General features: G+C 40.3%; 1 protein-coding gene across 1 annotated transcript in view; it reads right to left on the minus strand.

Moving 5' to 3' along the window:
* The window catches only part of LOC117298494 (multidrug resistance-associated protein 5-like), a 24,210-nt gene extending 6,689 nt beyond the window's left edge, over nt 1-17,521 (minus strand). Inside the window, exons 1-20 of the mRNA XM_033781777.1 lie at nt 16,806-17,521; nt 15,714-15,894; nt 12,752-12,913; nt 12,203-12,350; nt 11,203-11,436; nt 10,641-10,817; nt 10,228-10,375; nt 8,918-9,066; nt 8,230-8,337; nt 7,455-7,784; nt 7,222-7,353; nt 6,650-6,787; nt 6,224-6,427; nt 4,963-5,248; nt 4,239-4,438; nt 2,201-2,452; nt 1,392-1,521; nt 714-996; nt 353-542; nt 3-95 (exon numbers count right to left, since the gene is read on the minus strand). Coding sequence (XP_033637668.1) covers nt 3-95; nt 353-542; nt 714-996; nt 1,392-1,521; nt 2,201-2,452; nt 4,239-4,438; nt 4,963-5,248; nt 6,224-6,427; nt 6,650-6,787; nt 7,222-7,353; nt 7,455-7,784; nt 8,230-8,337; nt 8,918-9,066; nt 10,228-10,375; nt 10,641-10,817; nt 11,203-11,436; nt 12,203-12,350; nt 12,752-12,913; nt 15,714-15,883 — 3,534 coding nt within the window. The 5' untranslated portion in view covers nt 15,884-15,894; nt 16,806-17,521. The remainder of the gene's footprint in view (nt 1-2; nt 96-352; nt 543-713; nt 997-1,391; nt 1,522-2,200; nt 2,453-4,238; nt 4,439-4,962; nt 5,249-6,223; nt 6,428-6,649; nt 6,788-7,221; nt 7,354-7,454; nt 7,785-8,229; nt 8,338-8,917; nt 9,067-10,227; nt 10,376-10,640; nt 10,818-11,202; nt 11,437-12,202; nt 12,351-12,751; nt 12,914-15,713; nt 15,895-16,805) is intronic.
* Between the last annotated feature and the right edge of the window lie 4,942 nt (nt 17,522-22,463).

A 22,463-nucleotide genomic window follows, 5' to 3' on the forward strand; every position in this document is an offset into this window, starting at 1 on the left:
ACCTGAATATACTCCAGCATTCTCTCTACAGATAGGAATGAGCTCTCAGTCTGTGTGCAGGCAATCAAGACCTCTTGAAGGAGTCCACCTGAAAGCTGTAGCAGTAAAAAGAACAAACACAAACTTAGTGTCTGTAACTGTTAGAGTTTAAAAGTGTTTGACCAAAGTCGACGATGGGCTGCTCAAGGTCAACTTGGACAAAGAGCTGTTCACACCCCACTTGGACATGGGAGGCAGGCTACACTTAATGTACACATTTTTAAGTATTGTGGTTATGTAAAATATATATCAGTTTTTATGCCCCAAAAGTTGAATCTGAGATTGTAAAGTAAAATGGCAACCTGTTTCTTACCCCAATAGCTTGCTGTAGAGCCATGGCAGCAATGGCTGCTGAGAATATATTCTCCTTATTCAATAGAATAAGAAGAGCAAGAAATAAGACGAGTGTCGAGGACATCAGGTCCATGCGAGCAGCAGTCCATCTCGGTGCCATACTAAACAATTCCATGATCAAGGAGTTTGTGTCAAGCAACTTCTCGAACCTGGGTAAAACAAAAACACGTTCATTAAGGAGCAGGCTAAGACAATGATCCCTGGTCAATAAATGGTTTATGAAATATACAATAATAACAATAGTTTGGGTTTGAAAAAAGAAAAATTTACTGGAGCGGGAGTTTTACTTATTACCACTCAGGTAAGGGGATGAGACTTACCTGTTGATGAACCTCTGGCCTTGTCCATATGCCTTGATGGTGGTTAATCCCTGCATCGTTGCTGATATATGAGACACAACCTTAGAACGACTAGTGTTGTCCATCCTCTTGATCTGGCAGTAGCCCTTGCGGAAGATGATATAGAGGACCAGCCCGATGACAATAACGACAGCGAAGGCAGCAAGGTAGAGAGGGAAGATGAAGATAATGACGAGCTGGAGCAAGAAGAGAACACTAAGGAAGAGCAGGCAGCGCTGGAGATATATGGGTAACATCATATCCACTGTGGACCAAATGAGAATCAACGCGACAACTATTGATGGACTGATTGGCAAACAAACAGGATTAAAAAAACATCACATCCACTGTGCACCAATTGAGAATCAAGGTCAAAAGTTAAAGAAATATAACAAGTTCTCAGTTCAAATGTTTTTTAATTGAAATATTGTCCGAACCATATCAATCTTAAGAGGCCTTTCTCAAGAGGTGCATTGCATCTCACCAAGTAAGTTTTTATGGTCATTTACTTTTTTGGAGTACTTACAAACAGTGATTTAAAGGTATGGTCGTATTGATAAGTCACTTATCAATACGACCCTACCTTTCAATCACTGTTTGTTATCCTTTCTCCATGTTTTATTCTTCTTATTTCAAACCCAAGAATGAGCCAATCTTTACCTTCATCCATATCTTTGGAGAATCTGTTGAGAATACGACCCAGTGGTGTAGTGTCAAAGAATGCCATTGGACACCGCATTATCTTACGCAGTAGTCTATCATGGATTCGTGTAGTCGCTCGTAATACAGTCTGTTGAAAGAGAAAAAAAAAAAAAGTTTGGTAATATTTTAAGTCTCAGACTAAATATTGCTAGCTCACTGATTAGATCACATCTATTCATTGCATCAGTGCAATAAGATCCAAATAAGTATAATTAATTCCTATGCTTTAGCTTCAATAAACAAAATCTTCTAACCGACCTATAACTGGCTAAAAGTGTATAAACTTTTTGGCTTGAGAAAGTATGAAGCATTATCAAATTTGAATCTGAAAAAGCATCACTGTCGTGAACGTTTCTATGATTGCGTATTCAATCAAGTTCAATTCAAAAAACTTTAATTTAAAGGATGATAAAAGTTTTTTTAATTGAATTGAATTGAATTGTACTCCTATTAGGGATTCTTCTTCCTGCATAGACATGTTCGCTCCGGATTTTCTACGCTATCTAAAAATGCAACCACCTTTTGAAATAGAAATTATCACAGGCTAGTTTTACTGTATAATCTACTTTTTTACACGCCTTGAGTTTTGTTCCTCTGGTAAGGGGTATTTCTTTGGTAAATTTCAATTTGTATTAGAACTTTGCAAAGGGCACCATGGCAAAAGCACAGGGCACAATGTTAATTGCTGTAATAGCATTAATCCAAAAATCAACATATACTTTCCCATTAAGGTTTTAGCATTTGTTTTTATTCTTTTTTTAACTAACCTTAATAAAGATGCAGCAGGCCACGAAGAGGATGAACCAAGTCAAGACAAAAATCCCAACATAGACGGAGATAAAGAAGATCATGACGCCCTCATCTTGGGCTGAGGGGGTCCCAAGGGTGGAGTCAATGTAATAGTCATCATCATAGTCAACACTGGTCCCATTGATGACATCACTTAATGAATTATTCATGAGGGGAGTGGAGCTCCATGGTAGTGAATCTCTGGTGAGGTTGGGGGCAAAAGATTGCATCTGGTTTGGAGATTATGCAAAGAGTAAGTGTGAGGTTGGGGGCGGAAGATGGCATCTGGTTTGGAGATTATGCAAAGAGTAAGTGTGAGGTTGGGGGCGGAAGATGGCATCTGGTTTGGAGATTATGCAAAGAGTAAGTGTGAGGTTGGGGGCGGAAGATGGCATCTGGTTTGGGGATTATGCAAAGAGTAAGTGTGAGGTTGGGGGCGGAAGATGGCATCTGGTTTGGGGATTATGCAAAGAGTAAGTGTGAGGTTGGGGGCGGAAGATGGCATCTGGTTTGGAGATTATGCAAAGAGTAAGTGTGAGGTTGGGGGCGGAAGATGGCATCTGGTTTGGAGATTATGCAAAGAGTAAGTGTGAGGTTGGGGGCGGAAGATGGCATCTGGTTTGGAGATTATGCAAAGAGTAAGTGTGAGGTTGGGGGCGGAAGATGGCATCTGGTTTGGAGATTATGCAAAGAGTAAGTGTGAGGTTGGGGGCGGAAGATGGCATCTGGTTTGGGGATTATGCAAAGAGTAAGTGTGAGGTTGGGGGCGGAAGATGGCATCTGGTTTGGGGATTATGCAAAGAGTAAGTGTGAGGTTGGGGGCGGAAGATGGCATCTGGTTTGGGGATTATGCAAAGAGTAAGTGTGAGGTTGGGGGCGGAAGATGGCATCTGGTTTGGGGATTATGCAAAGAGTAAGTGTGAGGTTGGGGGCGGAAGATGGCATCTGGTTTGGGGATTATGCAAAGAGTAAGTGTGAGGTTGGGGGCGAAAGATGGCATCTGGTTTGGGGATTATGCAAAGAGTAAGTGTGAGGTTGAGAACAAATGTAAATAAATGGCACAAAGGTTGAGAGCAAGACTACATGCAAACAATGGTTAATGTAGAATTCCTGACTCCCAATGCTAACCCCAACTAAGAAAACCATCATTAATCCCCAAAAACTAAACCTAACCCCAACCAAACCCTGCAACCATCCCCACATGAAAGAAAACACACAAACACTAGCCCTATCCAACCCCAAAGCAAACCTAAATACAGCGCATCCCAATGACACAAAAAACAGGGAATTGTAACTAAGTATCAAAGCTCTTTACACGTGAATTAACCATGTCCAACAACAAAAACTCAAAAGTTCCAAACGCTTACACTAAATTCCTTAGGAGTATTCAGAACCACATTGGTGCAATAAAAATAACTTGCAATAACAATCTCTATAGTTCAAGCAGAGGGGTGTTGAGATGGTTCCAATTTACTCTATTGCCAGAACTTAAGAGTTGATCTAATCTCTGTCCTTCAATCCCAGACCCTCAACCTTTATCCCATTTCCAACCCAAAGACTAACCCCCAACCCCCTATTGAAACTCAGTGTGCACCACTTACTGGTGTGTCGTCCCAGACAGTTACAGCCTGAACCCAAAGACTAACCCCCAACCCCCTATTGAAACTCAGTGTGCATCACTTACTGGTGTGTCGTCCCAGACAGTTACAGCCTGAATCCAAAGACTAACCCCCAACCCCCTATTGAAACTCATCGTGCATCACTTACTGGTGTGTCGTCCCAGACAGTTACAGCCTGAATCCAAAGACTAACCCCCAACCCCCTATTGAAACTCAGTGTGCATCACTTACTGGTGTGTCGTCCCAGACAGTTACAGCCTGAACCCAAAGACTAACCCCCAACCCCCTATTGAAACTCATCGTGCATCACTTACTGGTGTGTCGTCCCAGACAGTTACAGCCTGAACCCAAAGACTAGCCCCCAACCCACTATTGAAACTCAGTGTGCATCACTTACTGGTGTGTCGTCCCAGACAGTTACAGCCTGAATCCAAATTGACAGCCATATACTTGTTGCAACGGATGACAACATGGTCAGAAACATCAAGAGAGGGACCAGGAAGGCCCAGAATCTACCCCCAGTGAATCGAACGAAGCTCTGGTAGGTAGCGTAAGCAACAGTCCCCTCTCCTTCACTCTCTGTCCCAATGAGTTTCACTGCAACAATAAACAAGAACAACAAACTGTATAGCATTATTGGCATAGGTGGCTAGTGTGTTAAGAGCTGACCTCTAAAACTGCAGGATTTGCAATCACAGGGATGTGGGTTCGAATCCTTCACAATACAGGCCCCTTACCAGAGGAATATTGCTGTGCCCCTTTAAAGGTCAAGTTCAAGGCCTGCAATGACTACAACAGTTATTGTTGGGTGTTTTTTTGTTTTGTTTTACTGAATCACAATTTCTTGATTTTTGCACTTCATAATCATAGATGTTAAACCAACTTTAAAAATGAGAGATGGCTGTTTGCCAGCTTGGTGTTTATATCCCCTTGTTTGAGCTTCACCAAGTTGACAGGAAGATCATCTAAACAAACATACAAAAAAGAGACGATCTATGGCCCTGGTTTGATTCCAAGCTAAAGCCAAATATGACATGACAATTCTGATTTTGTATGACTCAATTATTTCTACATTTTCCCCATCCAACGTCCCAGTCCCAGAGATTTGTAAAACTGCTTACAAACTTCGGTAACTTCCTTGTCCTCTTCCACACCATCATTGACATCTTCATCTTGGTGCTCCTTAATTTCATCTCCCGCATCTGCCATCACCTTATCATCAACGATGTCTTCCTCCTTAGGTGGGATATCATCGTTGACATCTTCTTCATCCTCTTCTCCCTTGCCGTGGAATGTCTCAAGGAGGCGGGCATATTCCATGTCAGCTTGGATAAGGCTATCATGAGTGCCTTGCTCTGCTATGGCGCCGTCTCTCATCAACACAATGTAGTCGCAGTCACAAAGATACTGTCCAAATTTAAAATGAAGGTTACATATTTCTTATAACGACTTGAAATAGATATATTATTTAATAGACTTTGTAAATAAAAAAACTTTGTACTATAAAGTCTATATACATGGATTTCAAGTTGCATCACCATTTTTGGGGGCAAAGGACAAAATCATCTTTCACAGGGGTACGTCGCCACCAGCTACTCCTGGGGCTGAAGAAGGGTTACTCCTTACAGTCGGTAATGATGTAGGCATGGGGTATCAACCACTAGGAGCCTGGCTGGTAGAGCAGACTGCACTAGGAGAGGGCTACTACCACCATAGGCACATTGCCACCTACTCCATGGGCTGAAGAAGGGTTAGTCCTTACAGTCTGTAATGATGTAGGCATGGGGTATCATCCACTAGGAGCCTGGCTGGTAGAGCAGAATACACTACCTTCCCAACTTTTTACACAGCAATTATGGTTAAATGCCTTGATTAAGGGCACAAAGGACCCACACTCTGCTGCTGACAACACCAGAGCTTAGGTCCAGTGAACTAGACCACTCGACCACAACGCGTGAGAGGGAAAGGTCTAGTGCCTTGATCAAAGGCTCAAGAGGCATGAACTGGATTCAAACCCACACTCTGCTGCTGACAACACCAGAGCTTAGGTCCAGTGAACTAGACCGCTCAGCCACAACACGTGAGAGGGAAAGGTTTAGTGCCTTGATCAAAGGTTTAAGAGGCATGAACTGGATTCAAACCCACACTCTGCTGCTGACAACACCAGAGCTTAGGTCCAGTGAACTAGACCACTCGACCACAACACGTGAGAGGGAAAGGTCTAGTGCCTTGATCAAAGGCTCAAGAGGCATGAACTGGATTCAAACCCACACTCTGCTGCTGACAACACCAGAGCTTGGGTCCGGTGAACTAGACCACTCGACCACAACACGGCATGACTCTTTTAATAAAATGGAAGGATACTAGAACTATTATATTCACCTGTAGTTGATGAGTTACAAACAAGATTGTCTTCCCTCGTAGTACTCCATTGATGCAATGATTAAAGATGTGTTTACCAACGTGTGCATCTACAGCACTCAATGGATCATCTAGAAGATAGATATCACGATCTGAGTAATACGCTCGAGCCAGACTAATCCGCTGCTTCTGCCCACCACTAACATTCACTCCTCGCTCACCGATCTAAGAGTATAAGATTGAAACCAACATGACCAATGAAAATATACAGGTTGATTTATGAAGAGGCAAAGCTTATTGGTCCAAGGCTAAAAAATTACACAGACCAGCAAGCCAAAGACCAGTGATTATAGCAAACACAGTAAACTCATGACTGGTTTTTGAGGACACAAACATCAAGACCAAAACTTGATCCCAAAGACTGACATTTCTTGAAAGTATACAAACCTCTGTTTGGTCTCCATCTGACATGATTTCTAAGTCTCTTTCCAAGCAGCAAGAGAAGATGGCTTTCTTGTATCTCTCCTCATTGTATTCTTCACCAAATAAAATGTTGTCTCGAACAGTTGCATTGGTAATCCAAGCCTTGAAAAAATATATAGTTAAGGAGATTAAAAATTAGTATCAAATTTTTGTTCTACAATTTACATTGTCAGGCATCCAGTGCCTATTACATGTTCACCGATTGCACGCATCAGACATGGTATTAGGTTGCTCACTGTGGGAAACTCCCTTTTACATTGTTGTGCTGGAATTGCAATAGTTTTTGAGAGACGAGTAAAACAATACATGTTGTTCCTAAATTCAATGTTTTAAAACGGTTTAGTCATAACAGGATTTTGAGCAGTTTTTTATTATTCTATGTTACCTCTCAATACAATTAGTTTTTACCCTAACACCGATGTGTATTGAGCACACTATACCCAGTACTTTCCTGACTTCATGAATGAAAAAGAAGTGGCAAATGACTTGAGTGGCATTTGTTGAACCCTGTTGAGTATCCTAAAGATCATAATCACCTGTTGTGAAGCAAAAGCAAAGGATCCTTTCAAAGCGATGTCCCCCTTTAGTAGGTTCATCTGATCCATCAGACAATTCAGAAAGGAACTTTTCCCGCTCCCGACAGAGCCGCAGATGCCTATCAGATGAGACTGTAAACAACAACAACAAAACAATGTTAAAAATTTACAATCACATAGACAAAGTAATAAACCACAAGGGAAACTGACTGGGTTGAACAGAGAGCACTCACTCTAGGAACATTGAGATTGATGTTCTTGAGTGTGACTCCAGACGCTGTTGGCCTCGTCTCCTCCACCAGCAAACCATCAGACGCTGCTGCCTCCTTCCCTTCCTCCTTCAATTCATTCTTCGCATCTTTGTTCTCTTCATCCACTTCTTGCTTGACCAGGGTGTACTTTGTGGTTGCTGGTTTGCCATTCCCTGGATCATTGTTATTCGACTGGGAGTTGGAGTTGGGCGGAGCATCCCAGCTGAAGGAAGCATCTTTAACCTCAATGGCATTGTCTGAGCTTTCGGGCAAGGCCCAGTCATGGTTGCTCTCATCCATCAACAAAATCGGCTGAACAGCATAAAAACAAGAATCAAAAAAATATTAAAATTTTTCTGTCGGGTTTCTTTAAATGATTTTGTTTTCTGTGTCCAGTATCTCATCTTAAGAGAGGGACATCTCCTATAGTTTTGCCATTCATCATTGCATTATGAGATCAGTCCTGTAGCAAGAACAAAAAAAATCGGCAGACAATCTCCCATATTCTCAAGAAAACAGTTAAACTACATCACTCAACTTGCACACTGATCATTTTTTATAAGTCAGTGGTGTGTCATGGTCGAGTGGTTAAGCACACTGGACCGACATGACTGAAGCTCTGGTGTCCCTGATCAGCAGAGTGTGGTCCCAAGTCTCAGGATTTGGATCCCCACCCTGCTGACCAAAACACCAGAGCCTGAGTTCGGTTGACAACACAACTCATCATTAAATATACACCTTGTTTTACAAGCCCTACCTGGATGCGTCTCAATGCGACGACAGATTCTGATATTGGCTTGAGAGCCAATGGGATGACAAACAAGGTACCAGTCAGACTTCCAAACAGGTGTACCAAGGTAAAAGCCTGATGAGGAAATAATGAAACAATTAAAATTCAAATCACCGAAGTTCAAGGTCATAAGAGATGCGAACAAAACTCTGACAGTTGGTTGTAATTAATCCTAGCTGAACCAATCACGCCACTTGTGTCATAAGGAAAGAAAATTCAGGGCTCATGGCAAGTCATTTTAGCATTGGGACAGCAAACTCAATGATGGTCTAGGGGTCTTTTGTTTGTGCTCAAATGGTGACTTCCAGTCTGATAAATTCTGTTGATTATTAAAGAATACTTACCCATAATACAAATGAGATAAATTTTCTCTTAGTGCTTTTTCAAATTGCAACAGTTCAACTGTTAAAGTTGTGTCGAACATTTTTTCTTATCACTATACTCATTTAATCACCTTGCTAAGCCAAGAACCCACAAGGAGAGAAGACAAGAAAGGAAGTTTCAGTTTTAGAGGTGGGGGGAAAACACTAGTAGATAATTATTCCTGGGTAAACCCATGCAATCAGGTAGGGACTGAAAACCCTATCCACAGAATCGAGGTGCAATGGGGAGGAAGGATACCCTACATCGACCCGACCAGCCCCATACCGCTTACCGTAGAGGCCTTGACAACGTTTCCAAGTAGACTATAAGTGACGATTGAGGCCAGGACAATGGCAGTAGTTATGGTGATTGACAGACCCACGGTAAAGCATTGCAGTATTCCTGATCTTGTCAGATATTTCTTCTCGTTACTTCTAATGTCTGAATAGCAAAGTAATAAATTAAACTATTATCATAACATCTCAGATGAGTTTGTATAGAAAATCATCTTCTCTATATAAATTTGGGGTTAAACAAAAACAAAATGTACAAGAGCGGGACTTGAACCTGAACCTCTGGATTGACAACACTCTGCTCTACCAGGCAGGCTCTTAGTGGGCGATACCCATGCTTTATACATCCTTATCAACTCTGAAAGGGAAAACCCTGTTTCAGCCCCAGCAGTTGGTGGCAATATGCCCTTGGTGACAGTTGATTCAGGTTGGCAGCCTAAATGAGTTAAATGTAGCCCTCACATTGAGGTTGCTGTTTGTGACCATGTAATGTTTTAAGTGATATCTCATCAATAACAAACAACAGAAGTGTTTTCTTCTTTTCTCACCAGCTAGCCTTGCTCAAGGCAGTCGCATTATTCGTTCCGAAAAGACGTCGCTGTAAACCCACCCGTATACCCTGTGCGTGGTGCGTGCGATCACACCGCGTGACCCACCCGTATACACACTCACATCGTACGACTACTGTGCACACAAGTCATCCGCACTCGTACCACTAACCGCATGCGGAGGCCGTCAGGCCGACAGCCTTGTCGGGTCTGTAACTTCCGGGTTTAATGTGTTTCATGAAAAAATGTCCACTCGTGGAAAAAAATGGGGGGGGGCTCCCGGATATGCTAGTATGCAGTTCATGAATATGTATATCTTTCGTCAGACCTATCAGACAACACAGGATGTGAGGCAAATGAATTATTCTTTTTGACGTCCAATCACGCACTTCCCTTATCACGACCTTTGGACCCTATCATGCTCGCTGAGCGTCCGTGGTGGTGGTGTGTGATGTAAACATGTCTCGTCTTTCACGGGCATTATGGTAATGAGCTGACCGTGGAAACTCTTCGCTTATTATAGTAATGAGGTCAGTGGCTTTAACACAGACCCTACAAGGCTGTCGGCCTGACGGCCAATGCATGCGGATAGTGTACGGGGGCATCGTGTCGTGCGATGTTACGCACAGTGAATACGGGTGGGTTTTTATACAGCGGCAGTCTTTTTTCGGAGTGAATAATTGGACTGCCTTGAGCAAGGCTACTCACCAGCAATCTTCTTCGGAGTGAATAATTGGACTGCCTTGAGCAAGGCTACTCACCAGTAATCTTCTTAGCAAATGATTCCTCCCAGGAGTACATCTTGACCAGTTTGATGCAGTTCAAAAGCTCGTTCATCAGACGAGTCCTCTGATCTGTAAACACCACACACTTCTGGCGGATTCGAACGTTGATCTTCGCCAGAAAAGCCTTTTGTAAAGAAAAAAAGGTACAGTTTATTTCTTTTAAGAATGTAGCATTTATCTACACTTAGCAAGGTGACAGTGGGTGGGTACCAACCACTTCCTAAGATCCCTTGTGCTGTGTAAAATGCCCTTAAAAGAACCCAGTGCATTTATCATTAAGAGAAGGGATTTGCCTTGGTGTTTCTATAATGGTGGCTGCAGATTTGGGTCCATAATTATGATTTTTAAAAATTACTACGGAAAAGATACACTACTCTTTATTAACAAACCTGGATGGAGAAGAAAAAGATGAGCGTTGCCATGCCGACCAGAGCTGGGATGGGTCCAATCACAAAGACGACGCCAGTGAAGATAAAAAGAAAGAATATTGGAAAAGAGAAGAGAAGAGGTCCAAAGAGCATGGAGTCGTGCAATCGCTGGATGTCATTCACACATATGTTCACCATCTGATGGGGGTAAAAAGAGTTAAGACGAGTTAGTGCAGAGATAGTTTTAGTGCCCGAGTTGGCTGCCAGAGCTGAGATTATTTAGTTTACGCTGAGGTATTGATAAACAGGGGTAATAAAGTGAGGTGTTTAAGTTGAATACTTAGCTTGAAAAGAACATACACTTTTTTGTTAGAAATGGGAATATTATATGATCTTGTTTTCTGAGATGATCTCATTAATAATTAGAAACCAAACAGGATAAATAATATAAGGTTAAAGCGCAACTTGGCCGGACAAAAAAACACATATTTTAATAAATAAAAGTGTTGTTTGAAAACCAGAAATTGCAACAGTTTTAATACACAATTTCATAACTTAAAAAGATTATTTTTGTTTTGCTTACCTCGCCAACAGACACTTTGGAGGTGCTCCGCAGCCTCGCCACTTTACGATAAATCAAAAGCATAAGAGCACTTCGTAGACGTACGGCACTTCGGATATTAATGTAGAATACAAAATTGTTTCCCATGACTCGGACGACCGTTGCCAGGAATATTCCAAAACCAAGAGTGATGGAATAACCAATGGAGCTTTCTGGACTCTCCAGATAAATAATCGCCAGGTAAAGAAGATAGGCCTGAAGAAGGGGAGCAAAGTTTTATGTATTGTTTACTTAATAAAATCAATTTGTTTAATGTTTCTGAGTAGAAAACACTACCTTGTTTATGAAAAGTTTCTGTATGGTGCCACCCCTTTTTCACTCTTCACTCGATATGAAATAGTATCTAATTTACCTCAATGAGATTGCCCTCTTTGTAAAAATGAGTGAAAAAGTGGGGGCGCCATACAGAATTTATTCCTTGTTTATTTTATTTGGGTCATTTCAGTTAATTTTATTTTAGTTTCAATATTTTGGAAATTTAATTTCTATTTTTATAATTTTGTTTAATTGTTACTTTTCTTTTAATACATTGGTGTTTTATTTTTTGAATGAAATATTTTGTTGTTCATGTGGGGGGATTAAAAACACACAGGCAATCAAAATAAATGTAAATAGTCCTAATACATAGACAAAGTAAAATTGATAAACGTGACAATAAAATCATAAAATTATACAGTTTTGTTTTGATTTACATCAAATCCGACCAACAACAAGAGGGCGGTACAAATATATTGACTGCCACTTTTTAGTTTTTTGATGTTTTTTTTTCCTCACAAAAATACTCAAAACTCATTCATAATCATAGATCATTGAAACAGTATTCCCAGTATGCTAACATAATAATTTGCAGTAAAAAATATGGGGTGGTGTGGCAGAATGTCCTTTACCATAGGGAGAAATTAATTAAATGTTCACAAGTTGTCAAGTGATTGTGAGTTGGTGACCGGGTGGGTTCGTTTACCGTGAGTAGGAAACCACTGCTGTTGGCGATGATTTGCACCGCACACGACATCAGAACACGCGTCCGTACAAAGCGGAGCACAGCTCTCTTAAACGACGCCTCTTTCTCCCCCTTCTTGGCCAGTTCCTCTTCCCATAACCTCTCCAACCTATAAGCAGACAAACACTTCTAGTTTTAATAAAATACAGCGGCATTGTGTACACCTTAAAAGTGAATTTGTATCTGACTTGTTACTCCATAAAGTGTGGCACGGGGAGAATCACCGCGCGCCTAGAGCTGACAATTCGTAAATTTAGTCAGACACCAACGACGGCTTCAATTCTTCTGTGAGAATCGGCTTAGAGTCGTCTAGGAGAGTGTCGTGTTATGCGATGCCGTCTGCGATTTGCTAAACTTGTGCAAGTCGTTTTAACATTTAAAAATATACTAACTATCGCGATCAGTCCCCCCCATCCCCCTCCCCTTCCTCTGTAGGCCAATGGTTTGTTTTTCTTTCTAATAAGACATTTTCTTTAGAATTGCTTGGGCAGATTTTAATTATAATTTTACCTGTGGCTGTTGCGGGCGGCTGCTTCCCTGTCTGACATGAGATACATCAGAGACTCTTGGGTAATTCCTTTACGATGTGATTTCCAGTAAATGGCTGTAAAGAACGAGTACAGCATTGTACTGATCAAACCTGAGGTATCCATTGGACTTCTCTTCTTATTCCTAGTCAAGAAACGATGATAAGAAATATGTATCAAGGCTTTCCCAGTAAACAACTAAGAATCTTATCAAAGAAGTGACGAAAAATCTATGAGAATCCTAAAAAACATATTTAAATAATAAATATATAGTTATTTCTAAATAGGCATTTCGCCTATTATAGGACTTTCTGTAAGAGTTGGTGTTCAAGGACAATTCAATAGGCCACACGCACAAAAAACTGACACCCGGCGGGCCAATCAATTTCGCTTGAAAATAAACACTCCGTTGATTCAGTCAAAATGAGTAGGCCCTAATTAAATTTCACAGCATCCACTTAAAGACATTGGACACTATTGGTCATTGTCAAAGGCCAATCTTCTCACTTGGTGTACCTCAACATATGCATAAAATAACAAAACTGTACAAATTTGAGCTCATTGGTCGTCGAAGTTACGAAATAATATTGAAAGAAAAAATAAACCCTTGTCACACGAAGGTGCTTTTAGATGGTTGATTTCGAAACCTCAAATTCTAAATCTGAGGTCTCAAAATCAAATTCGTAGACAATTACTTCTTTCTCGAAAACTATATCACTTTAGAGGTAGCCATTTCTCACATGTTCAACCTCTCCCCATAACTCGTCACCAAGTAACTTTTATTATAATAATAATTTTGAGTAATTACCAATAGTGTCACGTTCAATTTCATTAGGCCGCAAGACTCATTCATTTTCGTAAAACTTTGTTCCACCATAAGTTTAGCTACGGTGGACAACATTTCGGATTTAGAAATTTAAGTGTGTAAGTTGTATGCCTATCAACGGAATATGACTGAAACGAATCCGAGTGAGAAAAACAAATCGTGTGTAAACGAAACTTCATTTTTATTTTCCGGTAATAAGCTTAGCTACGAAGGAAGGAAATCTAGACATGATAGGGTTTTGAGTGGGATTGGGGAAAATGCGTGTTGATTAAATTAAATTATTGGTAAATATTGGGGGAAAATTTAAACTAGGCATAACAAGCAAAGCTCAGAAGGAGAAAAACCCAGAATGACCTAGCCTGAAGCCTTTGAAAATAAAACAATGGCAGGGAAAGTGAACCATTTGCACAGATCGCGCTTGCTCAAAAGGTCACTCTGATTTTCAAAATTATCACGTTTTTTTTATTGGGGCCGGCTGATGCATACGCGTTTGCCTACGTGTAGGTCTGGTGTCAGATGCAATTGTGTCCGCCATGCAATACTGTCCGCTCCGGACACTTTTGCATATGCAATCGTGTCCGGGGCTATGGAAAAACCGTCCGGTACATGTACATACATGTATGTGCGTGCATGCACTGAACCTACGTATAAGCATTATGAAGCATGAATATTCACGTATTTTATGACTGCAGCGAATACCCAACGGCCGAACATTTTACATGTCATTCATGACATGCACTTAGCATGTAAAAAAATTGCGATATGTTCCGTCGACCACGGGCGTTTAATTTACTGCAAGGACAGTTTTGCACGGGGGATGACACAACTGCATATGCAAATGGACACAATTTGCATTATGCAGCAGCGTCCGAGCGGACACGATTGCATATGCAGAACCGTCCGGCGGGCATTATTGCATATGCAATAATGTCCTCCGGATAGTATTGCATAGCGGACATAATTGCATGCCTACATTGTATGTGTGAGTAATTAGCATGATTCTCACTACTATGCTAATGAGGCTTGCACCTAAAAGGGGCAAAGTACAATGTTATTAATGATGGTACCCGTTTTGTGTTTAATTGCAGAAATAAAATCCGTACCAATCCGATGTATATGAAGCAAGTTATATGATTCCCGGTGCCTAATAACTAAGAAATCATAAGCAAGCTTCAAATCCCAGTCAATATTTTCCTTCAAGATTAACCCTTTAGACGTTGTACCTTTTTAATGCGGTCATCAGAAGAAACACACAACCATGCATAATTGTCTATAAAAATTGCTATTTAAATTCACTGATGTAGGTCTATACGGATGTTTTCACCGCCTGTCTTTTGAAAAAATAAATATACTTTACTGGCAAATCAAGACCAGAAACGAGAAGAGTAAGACGTAAAATATTTAAAGTTCTGATGATCGTAAAATGGGTAGTTCTTGTTATAGTCGGCAAGCATCCTAGAGGGTGATGATGGAACATCACAAACTTTTTGTAGGGGAGACAAAAAAGAAATTGCAGTTTAAGACCCGGATGGGAGGAAACCCCTAAAGGGAAAACCCAAGCAGTCAGTGGTAATGGACTGAAGACCACATCCACATAATGCAAAGCTCCAGTCCGGGAATCGAACTAGGGACAGAGGTGAAAGGAACGGACAGAAACCACTGAGCAAACCCGACTGCCCCCAGCTGTCCCCGGACTCCGACGGGGATCTGTTGTCTCAGCACATTGTCATGGCGCACCTGGAGTTGTCTTTTATTCCAACACTTGTCATGTATAATCTCTATGATCGTGTTTTAGGCTGATATCAACATTATTATCAAGCGTGTAAATATAACCACTCGAGAAGAGTAAATAGAAATGATATATGACGTGTTATACATCGTTGAATTGATCTGACAAAGAACTTCAAATACATCATGTTTAATATTTATATCGGAAAAGTCACGTGGTTCGTTGTGCGGCAACTTCGTTTGAGATGACAAGTATAATATAGGCCAAGATGTACGTTTCGGACAAAAGTTATCTTATACGGATATGACTCGACTGATAACGAAGCAATTTGTATTTCTTTAATTTACAGGTAGAGTCAACTTGTTCTTGTCCTTTTAAACGACGTCTTACCTTGGTCTAAACGGAAGCAGGACCTTGGCGGAGTCTGGTCTACCTCTCTTCTTTGCCTTCTCTTTTACTCCATGTTTTGTCTCATCATTTGTGGCAATTTTCTGGTAGCCTGGTCCTTGGTAGGATACCGTTGGCTCCCCATTGTCCGCTGGTTCTCCTTTTGACGCCATCTTGTTTGCACCTATACAGAATAAATGTCAGTTTAACCCATTTCTGGGTCAGATTGACACACTAGGTCCAGGTCATTACTGACCCAGAAACCGGTCACGAAACATTTTGGCGACCCCAAACAGAAATATTATGTTTATGAGCTTTGGTCATCGGTTGAGCGTTTTTGCGTGTTCGATTGAACCGCGGTTACGTGACAGTTCACCAAACGGTTAATGAGTCGGTTAGGTTTATTTTAAGAAAACGAATTTTCAATTTTCATGTACTACGTCATGAACGTCATGTTTTCGCGTAGCTCTTAAATGTTGTTTCACTCAGTGATTTTTTTATTTTAGCAACATGTTTCCGGTTGTTAAAGTTGACGGTACCATTGGTGTTGTTACATAGTTAGAGAGAATCAAAATTAACGTCGTTATGGTGTTAAAATAACACTAATGTAATTGTTTTGCCAGAAGTATTATTTTAACACCATATTGTTTGGGTTGTTGTTTTTTCTTGGTGTCTATTATGTGAAAGTACAAATCATCCCCATTTTTTGCAGCCAGGTCCCCTTGTAGCCTAGTATAAGAATGCACAATAAAACACTGCACATTACCCATTGATGTTCACATAATATAGCACGCACCATTATTTACCGGATATAGCCCTATAATAAAACATCATACTAGGTTCCATTATCATAAAATATATAATAATAACAAACAATACGCACCGGGTAAAAATAATTCGAACTATTTTAAAAACATGCATAATTATTATTCATATAAAAAATTTGCATATCAAAATTTGCAACGCTCGTAGTTTCCCCCCACACTGGTGGTCAACACTAACCTCTCCCACCCAATCCCCATTAAACAAAAAAATCACCAGACCAAAACAAAATATAGTTTTTTTAAGTTAGCGTAACATATTTTATTAACTCACCTTGGCTATAAAAATTATCTCGTGATTATTACACGGTTGTATATGCTTCACAGCTGTGCCATTAACATGAATAGCATTACAATATTGCTATAATATGATGATGAATTGCACACAGTGCTACACGATGCTATGGCGGAACTAACGGAAGGTATAATATAGTGTTGCAGTGAGCTGACAAAAGCAATGATCTACAGAGAGACCACATCACCATCAGGATGATGTACGGGTGGGTCTTCAATATCCACGGCAGACGATGGAGTAGATTTGACCCGGTATGCCTGCATCCAATGAACTCCTCCTCATCGCTGTCTCTGTGTGTATCATCAAGGGTCACGCACAACACTCACTCTCATCCCCGATCAACAGTCGAGTTCAAGTGCACTGCGCATGGTATTGTGTGTCTATATACACACACGCGGCCGCCCGAACAACCGGAGCAGTCCTCCACAATGCTTACAAAAGTCTGCATCAGGTTATTTCAATACATGCTGGGAAATCTCTCTTCCGTGACAGTTGGAGCTGCAACAATGGTGAAAGTGATATGAATGCCTCGAGCAAAGTTATAACAAACAAATTGTATTTGGCGTTGCATATTATTGACCGAGTTACGCTCAGTCTCGAATGACCACACTACACAGACACAATTGGGTGATAGTTCACTCAGCTTGGCTTTCAAGTTCACTGTTTTTTAGTCTGCAATATGAAAAACATGCGGTGTTTTTTCTTGTATACTATAAGGCCACTACGGCGCCATTCTCTGATTGAGTACATCCTATAACCCCAACCTGTTAAACCCCTCGACTTGATGCATGAAACATCCGGTAATTAAAGTGTTTTATCATATGAAGGATCGATATACCCATGCCAAACCAATACTCAATATAGTTCTGCCACTTTACGATTTGAAGCAACTGACATCCTGATGCCCCCCCCCCCCCAGCACTCACCATCACCACTTCACCATTTCGCCATCATGTAGCTTTCAATAATAAATTATGGAAATTATATGTATTTTGTATCCTGTTACCAATAGTCAAAACCTCACACATTGCCGAAATAACAATTAAATAATCCAAACTGCGACATAATATGCAGACTATTTTGTGTATCATTTTAAGCACCAGCAATTGCACTCATCTTGGCGTGGCGTCACTGCTCAATACATAGTTTACATAAATCTAAAATTGTATTTATGTTTGCCAGGCGCGTAGTGTTGAAACCAACCGATATTTACTCTGGATGTATAAACACACCCGACGACCTATTGATATGCATAACAAGCATCTATCAAACAACATTATAACTGCTGGTTGAACGTACGATGGTTTCGGATAATTATTTACAACCTAGTCAATAGTTAAAGTCACCTGGAAAAAAAATTCTTTCAAACATAAGAGTACATGCTTACGAACAATAAAACAATTTTTTTAGTAATTGTTTGTCACGATTTATATGTTTAAAAAATAATACATAAAGTTGTTTGGGGGCTGACTCCGCCTACCCCTTTTGTGACGTCAATCGAGGCAGACTTTGCCTGCAATGCGTAGAGTAAACACACGTGCAAAGTACGTGTACGTCCAAGTCGTGAGTTGGTACATTTCAAAAAGTGTTTTTCTGCATTCAGCAGCAATACACCTGGTCGGCATTGCCGGAATTTTTTTTTTTTTTTAAACGTACAAACTCACGACTTGGTCCGTACATTTACTTTGCAATTGTGTTTACTCTACGCATTACAGGCAAAGTCTGCCTCGATTGACGTCACGAACAGCGCCCTCTCGGGTCGGGGTCTACTCTTAAATTTGTAAATAACATAAGAACTGATTTGTAAAATCTTAGTTAACTGTTTATTCACATTCCACATTAGTGACAAAAGCTTTATTTTGAAAAAATACCACTTCCAGGTGACTTTAATGGAACATGTATAATTGTTGCTTAAACTTAGTTGTCCTTTATTGAAAATATATTAATTAAACCAAGATCTTTTCTGTAAGACTTTGCCTGCAATGCGTAGAGTAAACACACGTGCAAAGTACGTGTACGTCCAAGTCGTGAGTTGGTACATTTCAAAAAGTGTTTTTCTGCATTCAGCAGCAATACACCTGGTCGGCATTGCCGGAATTTTTTTTTTTTTTTAAACGTACAAACTCACGACTTGGTCCGTACATTTACTTTGCAATTGTGTTTACTCTACGCATTACAGGCAAAGTCTGCCTCGATTGACGTCACGAACAGCGCCCTCTCGGGTCGGGGTCTACTCTTAAATTTGTAAATAACATAAGAACTGATTTGTAAAATCTTAGTTAACTGTTTATTCACATTCCACATTAGTGACAAAAGCTTTATTTTGAAAAAATACCACTTCCAGGTGACTTTAATGGAACATGTATAATTGTTGCTTAAACTTAGTTGTCCTTTATTGAAAATATATTAATTAAACCAAGATCTTTTCTGTAAATCGTTGACCAACACTACATCAATAAATGCATGCAGCTTCACTGTTGTAATCGTTTCATTTTCATCTGGGGTGGCTCCCCATTGAATTTAACAGTAGCCTTGTGTACTACCGTACACGAAACAGTGTACAAAAAAAATGAATAAAGGAACAATAATTTGATGATCATTTGAGGCCTTAAAATGTGTCGTCATATAACAAAGCGCCTATGATAATAATTCAACCTCCTCCATGTAATTGTAAGTGTTCTAAACTACATGAACCTGAAGTTCTTATTGAAAAGAATGTAAGCTTATTCTTTTCAAGGCGGTATTCAAGTGTCGCGTATTTTTCGGTTTACGGGAGTGGAGGAGCTTGTTAACGAGAAACATGTTAGCGTATGTATGGATCATAAAGATTCCTCACGGAAACGAAAGGACTTCGCCGCAATGAAATGTTATGCGGAAACCACATCCCTCAAAAATTCAGCATTCCTTTCGGGAAAATTCACTACGTTTGAAAGAGTAACAAATCAGCCCAGAACATTAAACACTTATAAATCATTGCAGGCAACCTAAACACATCGCATGATCTGGAAGGGTTAGTTGTTGACGAAAGCCGTAAAATATAAACTGCTTCAGAATTACAATAATAATGACCTGATTTCTTTTCTCTGCGCAACTTTTGACAGTTTAAATAGTCACGTTTGTTTAGAGTGTCAGCTTGTTCCTATATAATTGAGTAAAACGCCATCTTTAAGCCATTTATTTAAAATGACCAATTATAATCCTGCCATTAAACCGTATTTTCTGTGCCTTTCCCAACAACTTGTCTATAATAATGAGGTCCCAACGAACTAGTTACAAAGTAATTGGTTTTATAGAATAATATATTATCTGTATATTCAATATAAATTGCACATCATTATATTTAACCTGGTTACCCACTAACCCTTGACGCCGCTAATAAATGGCATTTTTTTCTTACATTCCAGTCTACCTAAGCATTCAATAGGGAGACACACAATTTTACTACATCACGGTTTCGAAAGCATAGGTGTTGCCTAGACCCGCAGTGAAGTGCAATAAATTGGCGTTATTCACCCCCAAAAACACCCTTCAACACTTCAAGTACATGCAAGGCGACACCAAACACCAACTCGTACAAACAACACACCCTTTTGTGTTACTGCCCATGCCATTCATCAATAAGGTCAAGTCTTTTTATGTGAGTGATTTGCCGAATCTGAACTTGTTTGTCTAATTCGAAAAGTTGTTCTTGACGGGTCTTTTTACAAAGCAGTTGTAGAAAGCCCGTTAGGTCAATAAAACTGTTTGACTATTCCAGGGACTTTATTTAGTTGACTTTGAAGATTTGGTTCATTTGGAAGCACCTTCTTTCCAATAAGCACAACCTACAAACCAATTATTGTGACGTTTTCATCATGGACCCAAAAGAATTGTTTAGCAAGGGAATTTGCGCAGGATTTAAATTCGATTCTATTATAGGTTTTCTCGGTCAATTTCGGAAAATGAGCGGCCAATTTAACCACCAGCCTGTTCTACTTCGCATGAAATCGAATGCTACTGAAAAGGTTCATTCGATTTCGTATTATGATTAGTCGAATGTAATGTTGCGTCATTCGGTTTAACAAAATAATCATTCAATTTAACAATTCATCAAAGCAGCTTTCAAATTCGCAGACGCTTCTTGGGGCGTATGTGTCACGAAAAAGAATGACGGTATGCTAAATTGAACAGAGTGCAAAAGGAATTTGACTCGACTCAAAACGAAATTGAATGGCCGAATTCTGAATTTGAAACGCAGTAAAAACCGGAGAGGCAAAATAGCTTTAAAATGGCTGCTCATTTGTCGAATTTGACCGAGAAAACCTATATTATTACCGCTGCACATTATTGTCAACGAGTATAAAAAGACTAATTTCAGCTGCATCATACCATTTCACTCTGCACCCCAGTACAAATAACAGACAGGACAGGTTGTAGAGAGGCTAAGTGGTGTTTTCTCAGCAGTCGAACAGTTGCAAACATCTCATAGGCCTTTAGCTCACCAAGAAATCACCCGGTGTTAGAAGTGACCGGGCCCTCTCTGGGTCAAGCTTGACCCAGACTCCAGATCCATGGACCCTCTCTGGGTCAAGCTGATCCGGAAACCGGTTAAACATGAGTGCGATTTCGATCCGGAAGTTCTGCTTTAATTTGAATATTGGGGGTAATGTTGCCACAAAAGTTTCTTGCAGTTATCATAAACCTTGCTCCTGATAAAATTGTGGTTGTCACGAAAGCTGATGCTGATATTTATCGTGCGATAATTAATTTCCCTTTCTTCGACTATACCTGACTACCCGCCACTAATTAGACGGTGGTCATTGAGCTGTGAATTTAATCAGCGCAGGAATTCTCAGATAATTTACATGTATAAGACATGACTAACCAGGAGCTGTAAGAGGAACCCTTAACGGTGGAACCCTTAATGGTGAAACCCTTAATGGTGGAACCCTTAAGAAAACGCATTGTGGAGCAAAATGTTTTGACCGGTTAGACATTGATTAAAAAATGTGTCTACTTTTGAAATGACCCTGAAAAGAAATGGGTATTTTGTATAAGAACCCCTTGTTGTAATAGGAGTAAGCATTCTGCAAAATTATTAGATCTGAAATGCCCCGAATGTCACCAGTCAATACAAATATACAGCGTTTGTCAAGTCATTGCTCATTGGGGGTAAAAACCATAAATGAAGAGAATGAATTGGTCCTAGAGCGTTTCAAACGTCAAGTGTTTGAGTACATAACTCTAGTTTGGAGTACGCAATACGCAAACACAACCTCCAATATACAACCAGAAAGGAAATGTATAATGCAAAAGAGAAGCCAATATTTACCCAACAACAAATCTAAAATTTTTGGATTTCGGTTTACAGTGAGCCGTGAGAGTTAGGCGGATGTGGGTTACGGGAGTCAAGTCGCTGACTGCCTCACTAACCTCACTCCGGTTAGGAAATGTATAATGCAAAAGAGAAGCCAATATTTACCCAACAACAAAACTACAATTTTGGATTTCGGTTTACAGTGAGCCGTGAGAGTTAGGCGGATGTGGCTTACGGGAGTCAAGTCGCTGACTGCCCCACTAACCTCACTCCGGTTCACAAACAACAGAGGCCAACACAAGTCGCAGCCAAGAAAACTTTCAGCTTTTTGTGTAGTACCC

This window comes from Asterias rubens, chromosome 13 (assembly GCF_902459465.1).
Source record: "Asterias rubens chromosome 13, eAstRub1.3, whole genome shotgun sequence".
Lineage (NCBI taxonomy): Eukaryota > Metazoa > Echinodermata > Asteroidea > Forcipulatida > Asteriidae > Asterias > Asterias rubens.